At 38.6% G+C, this 19,597-nt stretch overlaps 1 protein-coding gene across 4 annotated transcripts in view; it reads right to left on the bottom strand.

Annotated features, from left to right (window-relative positions):
* Window positions 1-12,387: 12,387 nt before the first annotated feature.
* Window positions 12,388-19,597, bottom strand: part of LOC134219248 (transcription factor mef2A) — a 281,676-nt gene continuing 274,466 nt past the window's right edge. For 3 of the 4 annotated variants that reach the window (XM_062697954.1, XM_062697955.1, XM_062697953.1), the window contains 2 exons: window positions 16,740-17,304; window positions 12,388-16,355 (listed from right to left, as the gene is read on the bottom strand). In XM_062697954.1, coding sequence (XP_062553938.1) covers window positions 16,252-16,355; window positions 16,740-17,304 — 669 coding nt within the window. In that variant the 3' untranslated portion in view covers window positions 12,388-16,251. The remainder of the gene's footprint in view (window positions 16,356-16,739; window positions 17,305-19,597) is intronic. The other variant, XM_062697956.1, reaches the window with a different exon arrangement.

Genomic DNA, 19,597 nt, shown 5'->3' with positions numbered 1-19,597 from the left:
AAGCACTTTTTCATAAACATTACTCTTTTGCTTCGACCGCGGTCATGGCTTTGGTTCTTTTGTTCTAGTTTTTGTACGAATCACTGCACAAAAGTAGAGCGCAAGAACCAACCGCACCACATGGCGGCCGTAACGAAACCCTAAATTTTTACTGGGTTTCTGAAGAATTGGGATTTTCAATGTTTTTACGTTAATATTCAATAGTTCCAATGGGCATAAAAAAATGCTGGAGAGTTTCCGATTCGATTGATAATAAAATCTCGAAAATCCATCGAAAGATAAAGGAGCTATTAGCGTTTGAAATCTATCCTAATTTCGTGACGGTCTCGAATTTGGAAATTTCCGTTTTACACCCTGTATCCGAGTCTTCCCCTTAGACGTAGTTTACGTCAAAAAAAAATGGAAAATTAAAAATCAAGTTGCATTCTACTGAGAATCCTGTTTCATTGTTTCCTATTGATAATTGACTAGATCGGACTATGGTCTCATAATTTATTTTAAAAGTTATTTTAAAAGCATCGAACCTAATTCTACAAATTACGTAACGGGGTCAGGCCAAGCGTTAAGGTCCAAAATCATCAAATTTAGTGTTACGTAATTTGTGAAAGGAAGGAGCACTTCAAAGATTTGTTGAACGATGAAAATGAAGGTGTATTAAGGAGCAGGATGGACATAGTCGGCGACGGTGAAGCTGTGGAACCACCAACGCTAGACGAAAAGAAGGCTCTAAACGAGTTGAAAAACAGTAAAGCTGCTGGGAAGTACGAGACCCGGTCGAGCTTCTCAAACACGGAAGTGAGCAGCTGCATCAATCAATCCACCACATTATCCAGAAAATATGGGAGGATGAAGAACTGCCTGCCGGCTGGTTGAATGGCCTCATATGCTCAATCTATACGAAAGGGCACAGACTAGAGTGTGCCAATTACAGAGGGATCACCCTTCTGAACTCGGCGTACAAAATCCTGTCGCGTATCCTGTTAAACAGACTGAGACCGCTTGAAGAGTCCTTCGTCGGCGAATACCAGGCAGGTTTTCGTGAGGGTCTATCAACGACGGATCAGATGTTTAGCCTGCAGATGATCCTTGATAAATTCCGGTAGTACAATCTGCAGACTCACCATCTGTTCTTTGATTTCAAAGCAGCGTACGATTCAGTAAAAATAAATGAGCTGTGGCAGATAATATCCGAACATGGTTTTCCGGCGAAACTGATTCGACTGATACGTGCAACGCTGGAAGGCTCGAAATTAAGTATTCGGATTGCAGACGAAGTGTCAACCTCATTTGTGACTTTAGACGGATTGAAGCAGGGTGATGCACTTTCGAATTTATTGTTCAACATTGCACTCGAAGGCTCTATTAGGAGATCTGGCGTGCAGAGGAACGGCACCATCATCACACGGTCGCACTCTACCAAGACAAAGTACATGGTGGCAGGTAGAGATAGGCGAAGACCTAGTGGTGTTGGTGCAGAGGAAGTGCTTGATGGGGATGTGTTTGAAGTTGTTGAAGAATTTGTTTACCTTGGAACGCTTGTGACATGTGACAATGACGTTTCCCGTGAAGTGAAAAGACGCATTGCTGCTGCGAATAGAGCCTTTTGCGGATTACCTAACCAGCTTAGGTCCCGCAACATGCAGATGGAAACGAAATTTGCTCTATACAAAACTCGGATTCTACCAGTGGCCCTTTATGGACATTAATTAGGACGTTAAAAGAGGCGGACCGGAGAGCTTTCGTGGTTTTCGAGCGAAAAGTGCTGCGTACAATACTCGGAGGGAAATTAGAAAATGGTGTGTGGTGCAGACGCATGAATCATGAGCTGTTTCAAGTATACAAAGAAGAAAATATTGTGAATCGTATAAGATTCGGCAAACTTCAGTAGGCTGGTTACTTAGTGCGAATGTCGGAAGAAAGAGTAGCGAAAACAATATTCAACAGAGAACCAGATAGGAGCCGGCGACTTCGTGGAAGGCCATGAACACGCTCGCTGCACGCGGTAGAATCGGACCTGGGGACCCTGAACGTTCGGGGAAACTGGAGGAACATCGCCCAAGACCGATGATTATGGAGCTCTACAATACGCCAGGCATAGGTGTATCGACGCTGTAGCCAACCAGGTATCCAGGTAGGTAAATTGTGAAAGAGCCCTAAGGTTGGGGTCTTGGTTAAATACGAGAAAGGCAGTATCACTACTTGGTGAAAAAATGCTTTTTTTCTCACATTTTCAGTGACGCTTAGTACTCTTATCGGTGTTTGGGGTATGAAAAAAATATAGCCCAGGACATCCTGACTACGACCTGGCGATGGGCTAAACAATAGGATGTCAGTAGCTTGGAGCCAAGGCTACCACTGAACTTTTCCTCCGTTGGTGAGATTTTACTCCCACCCGTTACACACGGGAGTAGGCCTAATTGACGTTACCGCAGCGGGGTTGTCGTCAACTTTTAAGAAGTGCAAAGCTGTCAAACTTCGCGCCTTTTCTTTTTCCTGTAGCCTCGGGTGCAATTCCCAGAGGACTGCTTATCATTCCCAGTGACGACGACATCCGGCGGAACCGAAAGTAAATTCGGACGAAGCCCGCTAAAGAGCCCCATACCACGCCAATTCGGTCTCGCTTTCGTCCAGTACCAAAAGTATCATCGATCGGTCCGTGAATGGTCTCAACAACCTGGTTCTCGTCGGAGGGCCCTTCTCATCGAGCAGCATGCTAGCCAACGTAGATCAACGATAATGCGCAAGTAGACCTTCGCTTTGTCTCACTCACCACAGAATGGCCAAATAAAACCAATCATGTTAATCTAATCATTGCGGAGTAGGATGACATTTACGGACGCACTTTCTTTTTTGGTTAAATATTCGATTTCGGATTCGATTCGTGTCCAAAACTGGTATCCAAGCCTTGGTCTGTGTGGTCCGTTTCCAAACTTTTCATCTCTTTCGTCATCTGAATCGGCTATCTCCCTCCGTGTCGTAACAGTTGTCAATTTTGGATTTTTTGGGCAGTTTCGAAAGATAATGTAATCACCTTTCAGGACGTTACATCACATGGAACAATATACTCAAATATAACATTTCTGGTACGGCCTCTTACCTTCGAGGAACTGCTCGACGGAACCCGGAAGGGGTCAGTCTTAAATCCCCCCGGTTGCTGGTCTATATCCAACGGCAACCTATGGGGTGGCCCGCAAGGCCTCTTTTGGTCCTCGAGTCCTAGGGTCGGTGGAGGTTTTGGGGAGATTTTCGGACCTTGCTGGTTACTGATGGACATCGGACTAAGGTTAGCTTTATAAACTTCATTTTACTCACGATTTTGGTACGGTGAATATTTGTAATTGGAGGCACGATGACGAGTGGTCGGCCGGGCGAGGCGATGGGTGGCAAGGTGATGGAATGCTGGAGGAACGATGAATTGCCCGGAGGGCGGAATACATGACGAGCAATGAAGCGCTGACAGATTTTTAGAAAAAGCTTCGCACTAGAAGTCGACCATACAACACATTTCAAGAATCAGCTTCTGGAATGAGTTATTGAAAAACTACTAGATGATCGAACGCGAATTACTAAATGATCGATAACATCCTTGCATCGCAGGTTAGCTTACGATTTTTTTGACACCGGCGGCGATCGGCTGGACGCTGACGGGTTGTATGACCGCAGCCGTATGACAAGGTCGGCCAACAGAGCGTCGAGCCTGCTTACCCAAACGAGACGGCGGCAAACGTTCACCGGACGAAAACTGTAATTCACGCACTTGACAGGACGACGACCTTCCTGAGTCGTCCTTGGCGGTTAGCGGATGGTATAGTCGCGCAGTTAACACTGCGGAGGGGGATCCGCGACGACTACCGGTGAAGCTCTTTGACATTGAGCTGCGGTGAAAAAACATCACACCGGGCGAGACCGGTAAATACTTCCAATCCTTTTTTTTAACCAGCTTCAACTGTTGCTACTGGTGATTGGGGCTCTCCAGCCAGTTGGACCAGAAGTACGTGATAATTTTTCTACACTTGCACTTCTCAAAACATAACTTGGGTTCACACGATATAACTACAATTTAAAGTGACCAGACGTCCCGGATTGTGCGGGACAGTCCCGGATTCAGCCTAACTGTCCCGCATTGCCAGGTGTCCCGGAAAACGTCCCGCATTCCATGATCAATCCGTAAAGTTTGGGAAATCTATGGAATCATTTGGAAATGGGATGTTTAGAAAATATGTAAAAGACCGTACTATACAGAAGAAAAAGGAAGAAGGAAGCAATCTAAAAGATTTACTGAACTTGGAATGTTTTGAGAATCTAAATCATTTCCGTAATTTTGAATGTGATCAGCGAAAGAACTGATTTTCCATGTCGAAATCTCATCAAATCCGCCACAAAAAAATCGACGGGGACAAAATCCGCGGACAAGGCTATCTTAACAGTAAAAAATTACAAGCATTTTAAAGGATCAACAAAAGTGTAGTTGATTTGTCAGCCTTTGGATAACGCAGAAATCTCCGGAATCTTAATCATTTTAATGAACTAAAAGGAGGAATGTGGGAATATTAAGGATTTGTATGATATACAAAATTAAAAATGTCTAGAAATATTCTGAGAAGTTTAGGCCGGCTCCAGAATTTAGAAAAAAATTGAACATCAGAAAATGTGTAAAATCTGGACACGTCGGACGCGTTGAAATAATAAAAATGACAGTTGTCCATTGCTTCCGTATTGAGTGGTGTGCTCTTGAACACGCGAGTACTTTCAAATTTGGATTCCGTGAGGATTGTCCTTAAATTTGCAAAGATCTAAAAATCGTCAAAATCAAGAAAATGCTTGAAACATGCGAAAATTGAAACAGACAATTCACCGTCTTCAACCAACGACAATCGTTCAGTTGGACACTTACATAATACAATGGACAACTGACAACATTCAGTAGACCAATGAAGAATGTTTCGTTTATCGAAGATTTTCCACGACTTAAGCGGCTGTCGCCAAACGAACTCTCAGCTCATAATACATATCATATTAGGAAATTAGTTTCTATGAAATCGAGCCATATGCATCATATTGGATGTTGTAGGTTGATTGGAGGAAAATGTCATTGACGATTTGATAACTTTTCAAAATATAGAAGTTCCCGGATTGGAAGAATCGGGTCACTTTAAACTACATCCACGATCGCAACTAAAGAAAGCGAGCGGCCTGCCTCCAACAGACTCGCGGGAACCTCGAATTCCATTTTTCGGCGTGTTCCACCAATTATTTTGGTAGCTATCAGTTATCCGGTTCGAACAATCGGTGAGCGAATGGCACAGCTACCAATTTGATTCACGCTCGCCAAAGTAACAGAGCTCTGCGCCGCTCACCCTAACTATGGCCACCAGCAAAGTGTAAAAATCACTTTCAATGCATTTCTCATTTATTGAAAACAATTTCATTTGTAACACTTAGTGGTTACACACTAGCACCGCCTCTTCGAAGCAGTGCTCATTACACTGAGCACTGCTTTGTAGTCCTGGATATCCTGAACAATTTTGCCGAATACAACTTGGGTGTTGGACATTGGTACGAAGGAACCGAAGCTTGAGCAACATATCATGTCGCTTATTTGTAAAATTCTTAATTATTTTTTCGTTACAAAACAGGCCATTCCCAACAGACGAACTTTGCTAAAGACATCATCTTTACAAATTTCAAATTTGTGCGATAAGAATAATTGCAATGTGGAAATTTCCATATATCGGAATATCTAGAGTTAGTCTAAAATAATGATTTCATATATAGAGTAGAGTGGGGCAAGAGTGCGCGTGGGGTAAGAGTACGTTTTCGATTTTTTGAAGTAATAAAAAAAGATAAACTAGCAGCACTGCATCAGTTTGACAGGTATTCTGGCCAACTATTATCATGTGTAATTGTAAACGATTTGAATAAACAACAAGGGAGATATGGAGTTAGATAACTTTTTGGTCATTTTGCTAAAAATAATTGGGTTTCCTCAACTAGTATTTCATTACCATATATACGTTCAATCAGGTGAACATTATACCATTTCGATAACCTATTGTATAGAGTACTTTATGGTACAGAACACCAATCCGGTTGGTTTTCCAAGAAGTCAAAACCATTACTTGAATAATTTTTGGGACTGTGGGGTAAAAGTACGCAGGAACCGGTGGGGCAAGAGTACGCATATGAATATTCAAGTTATGATGTCAAACCCGTATCTCCGGCCGAAATAAGACTTCTTACAAAGCGTAAAGATCCACAACTAAGAAAAAAGGGACAGAATTCGAAATTATCACAAGTTTTTAGGATAAATTGAAATAATTCGGTGTTAGAAAGGAGGCAAAATAGGGGGAGGGGTGATGAAATAGCCAAATTTTGCGTTACGTGATTGGTGGACTTTCTTTAAGGAAAATGCCTTTGTATACGCCACGCGAAACCTGATATATATTTTTACCTCTGTAGTTTTTTGTATATATAAAAAAACAATGGTTTTTCGTATGAAAGTGTACATTTTTAGGACCCCCTCCCCCTTTAAGAGTTACATAATATTTAAACATTCCCTAATATATGCTCATTAAACATCAATTAAATGTTATTGACTCTTATTTGTGTTAATATATACTTAAAGCACATGATTGGATAAATGCGTACTCTTACCCCACCCGATGCGCACTTTTACCCCACCAGTGGGGTAAGAGTGCGTTTTTTTCTTGTCTTGCAATAAGGGTTCTACTAAAACGAATCTCAATAATTTCAATATTTTTTCCACTGGGTAACATAAAGGAAGAGTAGATGAATCATCGACACTGATTTGATATGCAGAAGCTTGCTTCATAAGGGCCACATGATCGATTGAAAACTAAGTGCGTACTCTTGCCCCACTCTACTCTACCACCACCTAGCAGCCAAGTTCTAAACTAACCAATGCCTTATGTCAAAGCACACGCCTTTCTACATAACCTTTTTGAAAAGGTGCAGTTCAAAATTGGTAGCATTTTCAGATATAACCAAGAGAAAATGTAAGTGTGTAGGCACAAATATCTCTCCATCTTTGATCTTCAGGGCTATAAAACGATGAGTTGAAATCCGAAAAGGAGCGTCCAACATAACTCTGGTCCTGCCGGTGACAATCCGGCAGTCCAATAGAATTACAATAGAAATTATTGTAACAATACGATAACTTTAATTGTTATTACAATAAATTCTATTGTTGCTCACAAACTATAATGCTATAGTTATGATGAAAATCGCATCATGGCGGATAATGGTCCTTATGCCAGAAACCTTCTGTTTCCAAAACCTAACAAACCGCTCAAGAAACCAACAAAGAAATATCGCGTACTGTTTAAACGTTCTACATATGTAACCTTTGGGGTGCTCAGGACCCATGAGTGAGAGAGTAAGTGATGGTGACACTAGTTTGCTTGAAATGAACAGATTAAGATTCTAATTCCTTTTAAAACAAAATAGTAAGTACAAAATAGTAAATACATTTGTTACCATAAATTCAATACCATCTGTCTGTTCATGTAATGTGGATTAGTAAATAGTTGATTAGGTTAGGTTGGACGTGCTTCAAACATCTGGAATCTAGTGTGTGACAAAAATAGCGAATCTCTTTAATGTGTAGTTAGGTATCTATCTGAATAGAGTTGGGAGATTGTTTCATTGCGTGTTTATTCCAATAGAATCTTTTATGTGTTTTGATAATGCACGTACTTTCAACAGTCGTCTGATGGTATACCGTTTTCCGTGTGTTTGATTAACTTGGCTAACTAATTCGTGTGCATCTTTTCTGTGTTTGTGTTTGAGAGTGTAGAAATATATTTGTAGGTGGTTTTAGTTGCATCAAAATTCATTCTTTATTGTGTGTGTTTAGCAGTGTTTATCTTGTCGTTTCGATTACTAGGTTTAAATACGAACGTTTGCTTAAGTACTCGCGTGGTATGTTTGTAACATGGTATGTATTGAATTGGTTTTACTTCGTTTACCTACTTTTGTATTGTTTCAAGTAGTTGCTTTTGAAATCCTTCATGCATTGTAAGATTAGATTATCTATAAATAGTTTTCCGTTTAAATCTAGTGTTTTAAAACAAATAGTAAAGATAATATTTTGCATATTTTAAAACAATGTGCTGCACGAAATGTGTATTTTGAGATAATGGCATTCCGACGACGCTATGTTACAGCTTTCCACCTTAATGTTACATAAAAAGTATAAGATTGAACTAATTTTCAATGCTGATTGGAAACCGAATTTCACCAAGTACCATAAGAGTCAGTTCATAGTTCTTTTTTAGGTGTAGATTGTGAAGGACGGTTTCAATATTTTTTTCCGATTTACTAAAATCATTGTGTAATAACTTTTTTTTAACGAAAATTGCAATACATTGGCTAAAACTTAGAATTGATGGTTTCATTTATCGCAGTAAATAGCATTTCAATTTCAATTCAATTATATTTTCATGATATTTTACAAGAGAAGAAAGACATGCTGACAACCATCGCATGTGCATACTTGTCATAATTCGCCTTGACGAAGCCACGCTGCTGCCATCTAGTGGTACCGGAAGTATGCCTGAAATCACTGTATTTCAACATGGTGAAGTAAAGAAAGTATATTTTAAAATGTTTTTCAAACGTGATCAACAGTGATGTACTGAAAACTTTTAAATACGTTAGAATTTTAAGAAACTACATGATAGAGTGCTTTTTAGCACATGTTTTTCGAATCAAAATAATTCAACTTTCATGTTGCTGTTCTAAAAGAAAATCAAATCAAACTATTTTCGGCTAAAATGTGTTTTAAGATGTAAATAAGTGTCAGGGCCAATATGGGCTTACCTCTATGGGCGAATTCAAAGCTTAGCAACATTAGCCGAAGATTCTCAACTACAAAGCAAGAACATGCTGAAGCTGGCTGAAAATTTAATTGCTTTCCCTGGCCATCAGACTATCATCCGTATTGGTGTTCGCAAAGCCGTAGCGTAGACACTAAGCGCTCTTGGCGAAGCCTTTTACTTACTAAGTAAAAAAGGGGCTAAATAAAATATAAACTGCGTATGCTCAAATTCGGTCATTTTTGCGTGATGATTTGAACTCATTCAACTTCTATGGCCAATATTCGAATAATGAAGGTAGTAAGTAAGGATTACTAATGGTTATAGAATTTCTTAACAACCCTTAAAATTTAAATGATTTTTTGAAAGATTGAAAAAACCAACGCAAATTAAAAAAGTTATATTAAAAATTAAAAAAGTTGTACGAGAAAGGCAAAAAAGGTCCAATCCGTGAGTTCACGATAAGTTTCCGAATTTTCTTGGTGAGAATCCACTCATTACTGCCAGTACTACTGGGTCTATTTAGACCAATAAATTTGAAATCTGAAGTTTGTCGGTCGTTGGTCGAATCAAGAAAATCCCTACTTTTGAAAGGATTGGATAATAATCGAAGTTGCCATTAGACCTACTCGGATGAATAAAAATGCAACTCTAGAGTGGCTTGATCGGAACTACTGGGATATCAACCGGAAAAGCGGCAAAAAATCAGACCAATCCATTTTCTATGTGGGACCACATAAGATTGAATCACATAAGACTGAACACAAAAACTGAACTGAAAAAGTAAAAATCTTACATAAGGCTGAAACTCGAGAGGCTGAAAAATCGCGAGAAACAGATTTTAATGGAATAGTTTACATTTGACGTAATTTGGGTCACAAACGGATAAAAACCGAACTTTTTTTGTGACTCCTTGCATTCTATCAATTGGTCGGGGTTCAGCCAAACCGCACCAAGCGGCATTTTGACTGACTTGTGATATTTTGTTCGTACAAGGACAACGAAAATAGTTTCATATCAATTCAAGCATACATTTGCAGTAGAATATCTTCAGTTATGGGGTTGAGGGATGTTCGATGCGATTTGCGATCAATTAAATCTGCTAAACAAAAGTTTGAGAAGAAAAATTGGTAATTTTTCGATCGCGCTTGGTGTGATTTGGCTGAACCCCGACCAATTGTGATTCAGAATTTATTTTTTTGACCGTTCTGCACAGAAAATTTTAAGATGGCATAGAAAGAAACAAGACTTTATTTGTTGTTCTTGATTTTCGCATTTGGTTTTTAATTCTTGTCAAAAGTAGGGGAAGAGGTTCAGTTGTGGGTACCCTTTTGTCTTTGGTCCATAACTTTGGCCCTAGTTGGTATTATGCCGACATTTGCATACCAATGGAAAGCTAGACTAATAACCTTACTACTAGCGATAAAAATAATTTGATTTTATCGGTTGGAAAAAAATATTGACAATTTTACAAATTTGACATTTTTGGACATTTCAATTTTGTGGTTTGGTTGTGGGCACCCTTGAAAACTCAGCTAAAAATAAAGTAGCATGAACAGAAACCACCCAGATTTAAAGAAAAGGAATAATTTATTAATTATAATAGCCAGGAGGCAATAAAAAATCAGATCGATCCACTTGGCAGTGATGATGCCTCCATCGGTGCATTGGGGAGGATATTGAAAAAAAAATCACATAAGAAAAGTTTGGTAAATGTGTTTCGATTTTTTATTTATTTACGTTTTATTAATATACCTCACAGTAAAAAAAACTCTGATTAATCACCATAGCGGTAATAGTGCCTTTCTCGTTCATTACAAAAATTAGTATTTTGGCCATAAATTTTGATCCCATAGTCCAATCTGACCAATTTTCAATAGGAAACAATGGGATAGGATTCCCCGTCGAATGCAACTTGTTGCAAGCAAATCAGTCAACGATTTGTTTCAAAAAGTGTGGATATAATAACTAGACATTCTTAAAGAACAAAAATATGAATTAAACTCATTATGTGTAAATAATTATAAAAACTGCATAAAAACGGGGACAACTAAAACGATATTGAATGATTTGTAAATAAAATAAAGGATGCCCATTTCGCAGCCCTGTTGGAAAATGAAGAAAAGAAATTTGCACTAAATCACTTTAATATATGACGCTTTGAAAAAGGCCAAAAATAACTTTCGCGTTGTTTTTTTTTGTAAAAAAAAAATGATTTGTTCCTAGTTCAAAGCTGGGAGCTGCGGACTCGATCGATTCGAATTTTCAAGATGTTTTGCTTGAAAACCACAAATTTCCTCTCAGTGTCCAATGTGTACACTAGAGTGATTCAAATTTTAACTTTTTTGCTCCCCTATGCTTAAACGATGGCATTTGCCATTTTAATAATCGTCCTAAATTTTTAGCTGATTTGGATGTAATTTGACTGGGCACAAGCAGTTTGAAGCTTATATCAAAATTACTATGAAAACAGTAACTTTTGTGAAAAACCGTTCCCCATCATTGCCCATTAAGCTCTTAGAATGTATGAATACGTTAGCAACATAGGAAATTTAACAAGGGTAAATATCGTCGTTGTTGCTAAACGATTGCTGACAACCAAAGCTATTATGGAAATACTGAATTGTGGGAAATTCAATTTAACACGTAAAAGAATAACATCAATATCAATAATGAGCATTTCTGTTTTCTTTATAATTTTGCTCACAAAAGTCAGATTGCTTCGCAACAACAACTGACTTTCAGCTTAGGATCTATTCTATGATAACGATGCATTAAATATATTCAAATATATTCTGGGCTGCTTCACGAAACGATCCTTTACATAAGTGGCAATTCTCATAGTAATTTTCATTTAATCTTCAAACAGCACGTGCACAACCAAATTACATCCAAATCAGCTAAAAATTTGGGAGGACTATTAAAATAGCAAAAACAATCGTTTAAGCACAGGGGAGCGAAAAAGTCAAAATTTGAATCACTCTAGTGTACACGTTACGATTTCCTCACATTTAATAATCATTGTGTTTATCTTTATTAAATTCATTGCAAAGAATTTGTTAGTTTACTACATCACATAAATTATTGTGCTGATTATAAAACTAGTTCATGCCATTTCCTTCTATTTATTCTTCAATAGATTTGAAATAACACCAGAAAATTGGGTTTTGTTTAAAATTTACTATAATTAGTATGAGTTGATTTACACGTGTGCTCTCTCGGCTGCGCTCAGAATGCTCACAAAACTCTCTCGATGCGATGGATACTTTTTGACAGGTTGCTTTGGAGATTTTTTGACAATCGTTTTGACTCAGTCCGCAGCTCCCAGGTTCAAAGTAGAGATCCCCATCCGGTTTGATATTGAGCACAAAACATCATGTTACAATTGCAAACTAAAAACGGTTGTCAGAATGACAGCATCTGTTATCTGTCAAAATATACGTAGGGGGCCCAAACCCGAACGGTGCCCACAACCGAACTTCCTCCCCTACTTCTATATTTTTATTCATTTATTCTTTCTCTTTTCTTCCTTCGTTATTCTTCTTTCTTCATTTTCCTTTTTCCTTCTTTCTTCTACTCTTTTCTTTCTTCCTACTTCATTGTTCCTTTTTCTTTTATCCTTTTTCCTTTTTTCTTGCTTCATTCTTCGTTTCTGTATCTTCTATCTTCTTTATCCTTCTTTTTTTCTTTCTACCTTCTTCCATCTTCCTTCTTACTTTTTCCTTCTTCCCTTTTCTTTCTTCTTTCTTCTCTTTTTCCACAGATTTCTTAATTCTTCCAGCTTGCTTCCCCTGTCTTCCTGCTCCTTCCTGTCTTCTATCTATCTTCTTCCTTCTTTCCTCATTTTTCTTAATTCTTTCTTTTTCCTCTTCCTTCTATATTATTCCTTATTCCTTTTTATTTTTTCCGTCTACTTTATTTCTTCTCCTCTCTTCCTTCTTTCTTCTTTCAACTTTCTTTCTTTTTTATTCCTTCATCCTGTTTTCTTCCTGTTTTCTTCTTGCTTCTTCCTTATTTTTATTCCTCCTTCCTTGTTCCATTTTCCTTCTTCTTTGTTCTTTCCTCCTTCCTTTTACTTTTTCTTTCTTCCTTGCTCCTTCTTCTTTCTTCCTTATCCGTTCTTCCATTTTTCTTCTTTCTTCTTTCGTCTTCCAACTTCATTCTTCTTTCTCCTTTTTTCTTTCTTCCTTTTTTTTCAAACTGTCTTCTTCCATCTTCCTTCGTTCCTGTTCCTTCTCCTTTCTTACTTATTCTTTTTTTCCATATTTCTTCCTTTTTTCTCCTTCTTCATTGTTTTATCTTTCTTCTTTATTTTTCTGCTCCCTTATTTCTTCTTTATTGTTCCTTCTTTCCTTTCCTTTTTTCTTTATTATTTCCCTTTTTCTTCTTTAATCCATGTTTCTATCGTTTTATTTCTTCTTCATTCTTTCGTCCTGGTTCCAATTACTTTCCCCTTCTTCCTTCTTTCTTCCTTCTATTATTTCTTCCATCGTTCTTTTTTAATCTTGATTTTTTATTCTTTATTCGTCATAATTTATTCTTAATTCTTTGTTTTTTATTTTTTACTTGCAGGCCCGGCGAACTTCGTATCGCCTAAATTGATTTATTCTAGAGTTATGCAGAAATTTCTGGTTCATTCGTATGTGAGCCCTCCTTTCCAAAGAAGGGAGGGGTCTCGAACCATCTTAAGAACCTTCCCCGGCCCCAAAAACCTCTGCATACAAATTTTCCCGCAGATCGGTTCAGTAGTTTCCGACTCTATAAGAGTCAGACAGACAGAAATTCATTTTTATGTACATAGATACATAGATTTTCAATTCCTTAATTTTTATTCTTTATTTTTGTTTTTTCATTCATTTTTCACTATTCAGCCACTCAACTTGCCATTGCATCCTTCCAATTTCAGCCTTTCGATAAATTTCAGCCTGCTGATACTTCACAGCCTTTCGATACTTCCAGCCTTGTGAGACTTTCAGCCTTTCGAGATTCCAGCCTTTTGAGTTCAGCCTTGAGTATTTAGTCTCATCTGTTTCCGCCTTTCGTAGGACATACAAAAATAAACTCTTCAAGCTTTGTAGTTAGTTTGTTATTAATTGTCCCTTAACTAATAAAACTGATCTATTTCATATAGTTCAAATCTTGATTTCGGCGCTCCCCTAAGACCCGGCACTCTTGGCGGAGGCTAACCAGGCCAACCGCACGCTACGGCGCTAGGTGTTAGCCATATTCGAACACATCCTATGTAAACGGGCTGAAACGTCGGGCAATGCAAATGTGAACCCGTTTGAATTATTTTCAAACTGAAAAAAGCCAGAAGATAGAAATAAAATATAAATGTTTTACACAAAACATGTAAACATTCAACACAGCTAATTGTTAATCCGACAATACCTACCATTTTTTGACATCAATAAGTTTTGTCAATATTTTATGATCATGTGAAGGCCGCATAGTGTGAAACAAAACGGTCAATCATTCAAATAGTGTTAAATTTTATTTTGCGCATCTGTTTCTAAGCCAAGGTACCATTTTTACAGTCGTATATCATAGGCTAACACGATGATACTTTTATGCCCAGAGAAATCGAGACAATTTTCAAGCCGAAAATTGCCTAGACCGGTCACCCTCAGCATGGTCTTGCTTTGTAGCCGCGCGTCTTACCGCTAGGCTAAGCTGCGCATCTCGCATTTTGCGAATTCAGTGAAAAAGGCCCAGATGGGCCATAAAAATATGGCCAATTATGGATTTTTTTTTCACAAAATCAATCATTATTCAAGGAATTTTAATTGCAGTGAAAAATTTCGTTGAAAATTTGTTTGCGTTTTCACCAAAACACTTTGTTGAACATTAACATTTCTTTGTTCTGATGATATGATTTTTCAGAAATCTTCTTGGATTAAATGTAAAGCCTAATTAAAAGCTGATAGAGTTCTTCTCTCAAAAATATTTCAAAAATTTTTTTACTGGTTTGGGTATAATTTTTCCGGCTTTTTGTTGTATATTTTCTATAAAGTTTCGTGAAATTTTCATTTATTTTTTTTTTTTCATAGCAACTAGCTTTTTACGATCTAGTATCCATTTAAATTTTCCATCTATTCCTCGATCTCGATGTCGAAGATCTCTTTAATATCGAGATGTGGAGAGGCGACTATTCATATAATCTGCTTGTGGAAAAAAATGATGCATGAAAATAAAAAAATCCCATTTTTCGAAAACGATTCATTGTATTTCAATAGCAATCTTGCTTCGCGTGCAGAGTTATTCGAACCGTCACTTCTAAGTTTAGTTTGAATTCAAACACAGCTTTAAGTCCCATTGGCCACCTAGCGTTAAAGAACTTTCGTGCACAACGCATCCACCCAGGTAGGTGCGGTTAATGCAGCATCGCCATGCCTCTTCATCAACGTTTATACTCAATCCGAAATCAATCAAGCAATTAAGCTTGGAAACGAAGCTTTTCGGATTGATGCATCGTTTTTCCCAACACATTACAAAACTATACTAATTGAAATTGAAACCAAAACAAGATATATGCAGAATACATCAATTCTTATTCGTTAGAACCATTTGGATAGAGTATAGAATTACTTTTGTGAGGAATGTTTTTTTTCAACTGTCTTAAGTTTTACTTCCACTTATTACTCAAATCAACATTATCGCTCGCAATGTGCTAGTCTTACCGTTGTGAGGCCACTGTTGCGTTGTGGAGTTTTATGTGGAAAATGTTTCCGTTTTTGTTTATTTTGCTTCGCCAAAACGAAATGATGGAATGTAATTTTTTTTTCTTTGTAATTGGTGGGAAAGATGTAGAGAAAGTGATAAACACGGTCAGATCAAGTTTTCTGCGCCTTGCGCAAACTAAGTTCGGCGGTGTCATTGGACCCTACGGATTCGAGATTTTGACCTGGTAATTTCATTTTCGTGCCGATATAATTTTGTTTAAATATAAGTCTGTATGCTCCTGCCGCAGATTCTCTAGTCACATATGAGAACTTAGGTGTACTAAAAAAACAGTACGTGAAGTAGTAGATATATGCAAGTAGAAATAGTTGATTGAAAGTGGTTTGTAACAGTCTCTAAAAGTATAGCCTATGCATGTATAAAAATAAATCGCTTTGTGTTAAGTACAAAATGAGGCCATTTTTGATGAAGGATCGTATTTTCCACGTCGCTATGTGGGTGTCTTTATCTAATCGTTTGTGTTTTATCTGTTCCTTCTAATGGCCTTTAAGCCCACGAATAGCAATTCCTAGTTGATATTCTTCCTTGCAGCTTGCACTTTTGAATTCTCTTACACAACAATATCACAATTGGTTGAATAACTTATTGCATGCCACTGACTGACTCCTACTGGCTGTTGCGGTAGCATCAGTAGCAGTAGTAGTAGTTAATCTATAGTTGCCGTTTTTCCTCGTTAGACCCACACTCCGTGGGGATTCTTACTGGTAGGGACTGCATTTTCCAGCTGTCTTGGCGATCCGATCATCCTCCTAGTGCTGCCGGGCTTCACTGAGCCAACTGAAAGAAAACGCAGAATGTTGAAATGTCAGTTTATGGGACATTTGTCTACATTAGTGAGTTAAGAATTTAAATTGAACTTCCATCTTTGCCAGGGTTTGAAATCTCAGAAAAATACATTTTATCATTGGTTGCGAACTACCACCAAGCATGAAAAGCTGTCTTGATACAGAAATAAAAACTATATTTTTCTCCTATACATACACTTATAGTCATTCATCTGTTTGGTATATCAAAATCAGATACAAAACAGGTAAAACACGAAGCAGATATTTGTAGTTTGCGTTATAATACTGCCTACATGCTCAACACCAAATCAACAAAAGAGCAAATGTTATAAATAAAGGTGCTACCATGGGATCTATGTTATAACCCAACACTCACCTTCCAGTAGATGTCGCACTTCGTCGGCGGGAGCCACCGCCAGGCTCTGCAGGTTGACTTCCTTCATCTCGTGAACCAGCTGCTCGACCTGTTTCTTCTTCTCCGCAATGTTGCTCTCGATGCCAGCCACCTCGCTCTTCAGCTTATCGGTTGCCTTGCTCGCATGGTCCGTACTCTGGATGGCCAGATCGATCTCCAGCTGAATCCTGTCAACTTCAGACATTAGATGACGTTCTAACTGTGCACGATTAGAGTCATACTGTCGGCAATACTTGCGCTGCTCGACCTGGATCTCGTCCATCAGCAGGCGGATCTTGTTCTTGCACTGCAGCAGTTCCGTCTCGCAGTTGGCCAGCTTCGAGCGCAGCAGGGTGATCTCCGATTTGAGAGTCTTCTCCTGCTGCCGCACGAGCTCGCCCTCTTCCTCGACGTACTGGAGCGTTTGCAGTTGCTCGCTGCCCTGCCGATAGACCTGATCCGTCTTGCTGATTTCCTGCGTGAGCGCGTCGAGTTTATCCTGCTGCTCGCGGCCTTTGCTCTCTAGATACTGGATCTCCGAGTCGTACTGCAAAAGGAGGAAAGTTTGGTCAATTTAACGGAGTAAAAACATGTTTCTATTCATTTCGCGTCACAAGAATAAAATGTAGGATACCTTTACTCCGCTCGGCAGGAAAAAATGTGGTTAGCATATAATCATACATATAAAACCCTTGAATAACATATTCATAGAAATGTCACAATCAAATTATTCCACCCACTCCGAAACTTAGCCCGGAAAGCTACACGCTATGAATAAACCGAAACCGGCGAGGAGGCGTGCCTCTTTGACTCTTTTCCGATAGTCGGCATATTTCAATACGACATGGGAGTGTCACGCGTTATCACGGATTATTCAACCTTCGCTGTGCAAAACCTCCCACGTCCCTCATCCAAACATACCCATATCCGAAACCGGCAGAAGTAAAACAGATAAAGAGATGTTATCACGTTCGGTGGGTTGGACGCGTGTGTTTTCGAGCATAACGATCATTGGATGAGACACGTAGTAGAAACCAGAAGCCCACCTTCTTTCAATAGCTTAAGCATTCATGGTGTAAATTTTATTGGTGCCAATATGTAGGAGAGGGGTCTTCTGCAGCTTAGCGGAAGAGACGCCCGGCTACAAATCAGCTGAGGATGGCTTGGTTCGATCTTCCAGGGTCCAGTTACAGATGGGACATTTTTTCGACTTTCCTGGACATATAAGCCACAATATATTCATATGACTGCATAATGTTGGTTTTGGAAAAAGTCACCATTAATAACTGTGGAAGTGTTCATTGAGTTGAATTATGATCGGAAATGTGCCAGTGAAGAAGAAGAAAAATATGAAGATGGAGGGTTTGATTCTTAGTCCATCTATGATCATTTCAGCAGGCTTATTTTGAAACAAAACAAATACTTTGTTCTTTTTCCTATGCGTGTGTGCTACTGTAAAATTATCGGAACCGAAAACTTCTTAGATGTAATGCAAATTAATCAATCAGCAGCACCAAGTATTTCGAGTAAGAGTACGCATATAAATTGCTTCCGTTTCATACTTCTTCTTCTTCTTTTTGGCATTACATCCCCCACTGGAACATTACCGCCTCACAGTATTCATTAAGCACTTCCACATTGGTAACTGCAAGGTTTCTAAGCCAAGTTACCATTTTTACATTTGTATATCATGAGGCTAAAACGATGGTACTTTTATGCCCAGGGAAGTCGAGAAAATGTCCAACCCGAAAATTTCCTAGACCGAGCTGAGAATCGAACCCAGCCACCTTCAGCATGGTTTTGCTTTGTAGCCGCGCATCTTACCACATGGCTGATAAAGGCTAAGGCTAATGAAGGCCCGTGTTATACTATCGTGATTAATTACCGTTGCACTATGAGCCATGATACAGATTTACGCGGAAAGATGCATTTTATGTCAAAACTATATTCTTCCGATTTTTTTTGTTCTACAAAGTAGTTCGGAATAATAAGGCTATCATCACAGCATAAGGGTGATATTAAAAAGTAGAGTGACCCATTATATATATTTTTTATTTTTGTTTTATTTTGGGCTCATTTACAAATCACATAACGCATCAAAGAGTTGGTGGGTATGCAATATTGCGTTACAAAATGTTGCGTTTTGTCCATGGTGTGGGTGGGTTTATTCAGTGCTGTTATGGGTATCGTTTGGCACGGCAAATGCTGGGTAAAGCGTACTATTGGTATTTCGCGTACCTGAAGGAATAAAATAGACCCATCTCGCGGTCCTTAGCCTCTTACCCAGCTACTCCTATCCCTACCTCCTCGTGGTGCTGGCAGGGATACGAGTAACCTTAAGGAAGATCGGGTAACCAACCCCGGTGGGAACTATGGTCGTATGCTGACAGGGAAGGGAAGGTTTGCTCCTCTCCGGAGCACAATAGGACAGCCCCATATAAAGGAGTGGCCAAAACTACCAAAAGGCCAATTTTCGATTTGAGCGAATAAAATGTGATGAATACACAGCTTATAACCTATATTTTTATAATCAGGACGGTTTTTATTTTTTAGATTTTTTTGGGAGGGGTGGGGGGCGTTCAAACTAGCCCCTCCTAGAAATGATATTTTTACGTTTTTTGGGAAAACGGCCAGCTTTGCCATATTTTCGTCTCAAAAGTAACATATTTATATATCGTTACAAAGCTCTTAAACAGATCTATGCAATACGCTTTATAATGTAATAATAGCTCCGTCCAGAATTTAGTTTTAAGTAGTTTTGTAAAAGCATATTTTACGCAGTTTTTAACGAACGAAACAGTTTGATACCCCGCAATACCCCGCAGTAAAACATCATGCAC

The sequence above is a fragment of the Armigeres subalbatus genome, chromosome 3 (assembly GCF_024139115.2).
Source record: "Armigeres subalbatus isolate Guangzhou_Male chromosome 3, GZ_Asu_2, whole genome shotgun sequence".
In the NCBI taxonomy this organism is placed as follows: domain Eukaryota; kingdom Metazoa; phylum Arthropoda; class Insecta; order Diptera; family Culicidae; genus Armigeres; species Armigeres subalbatus.
Note: the sequence above shows the minus strand (reverse complement) of the source record. Positions and strands in the feature narration are given on the sequence as shown.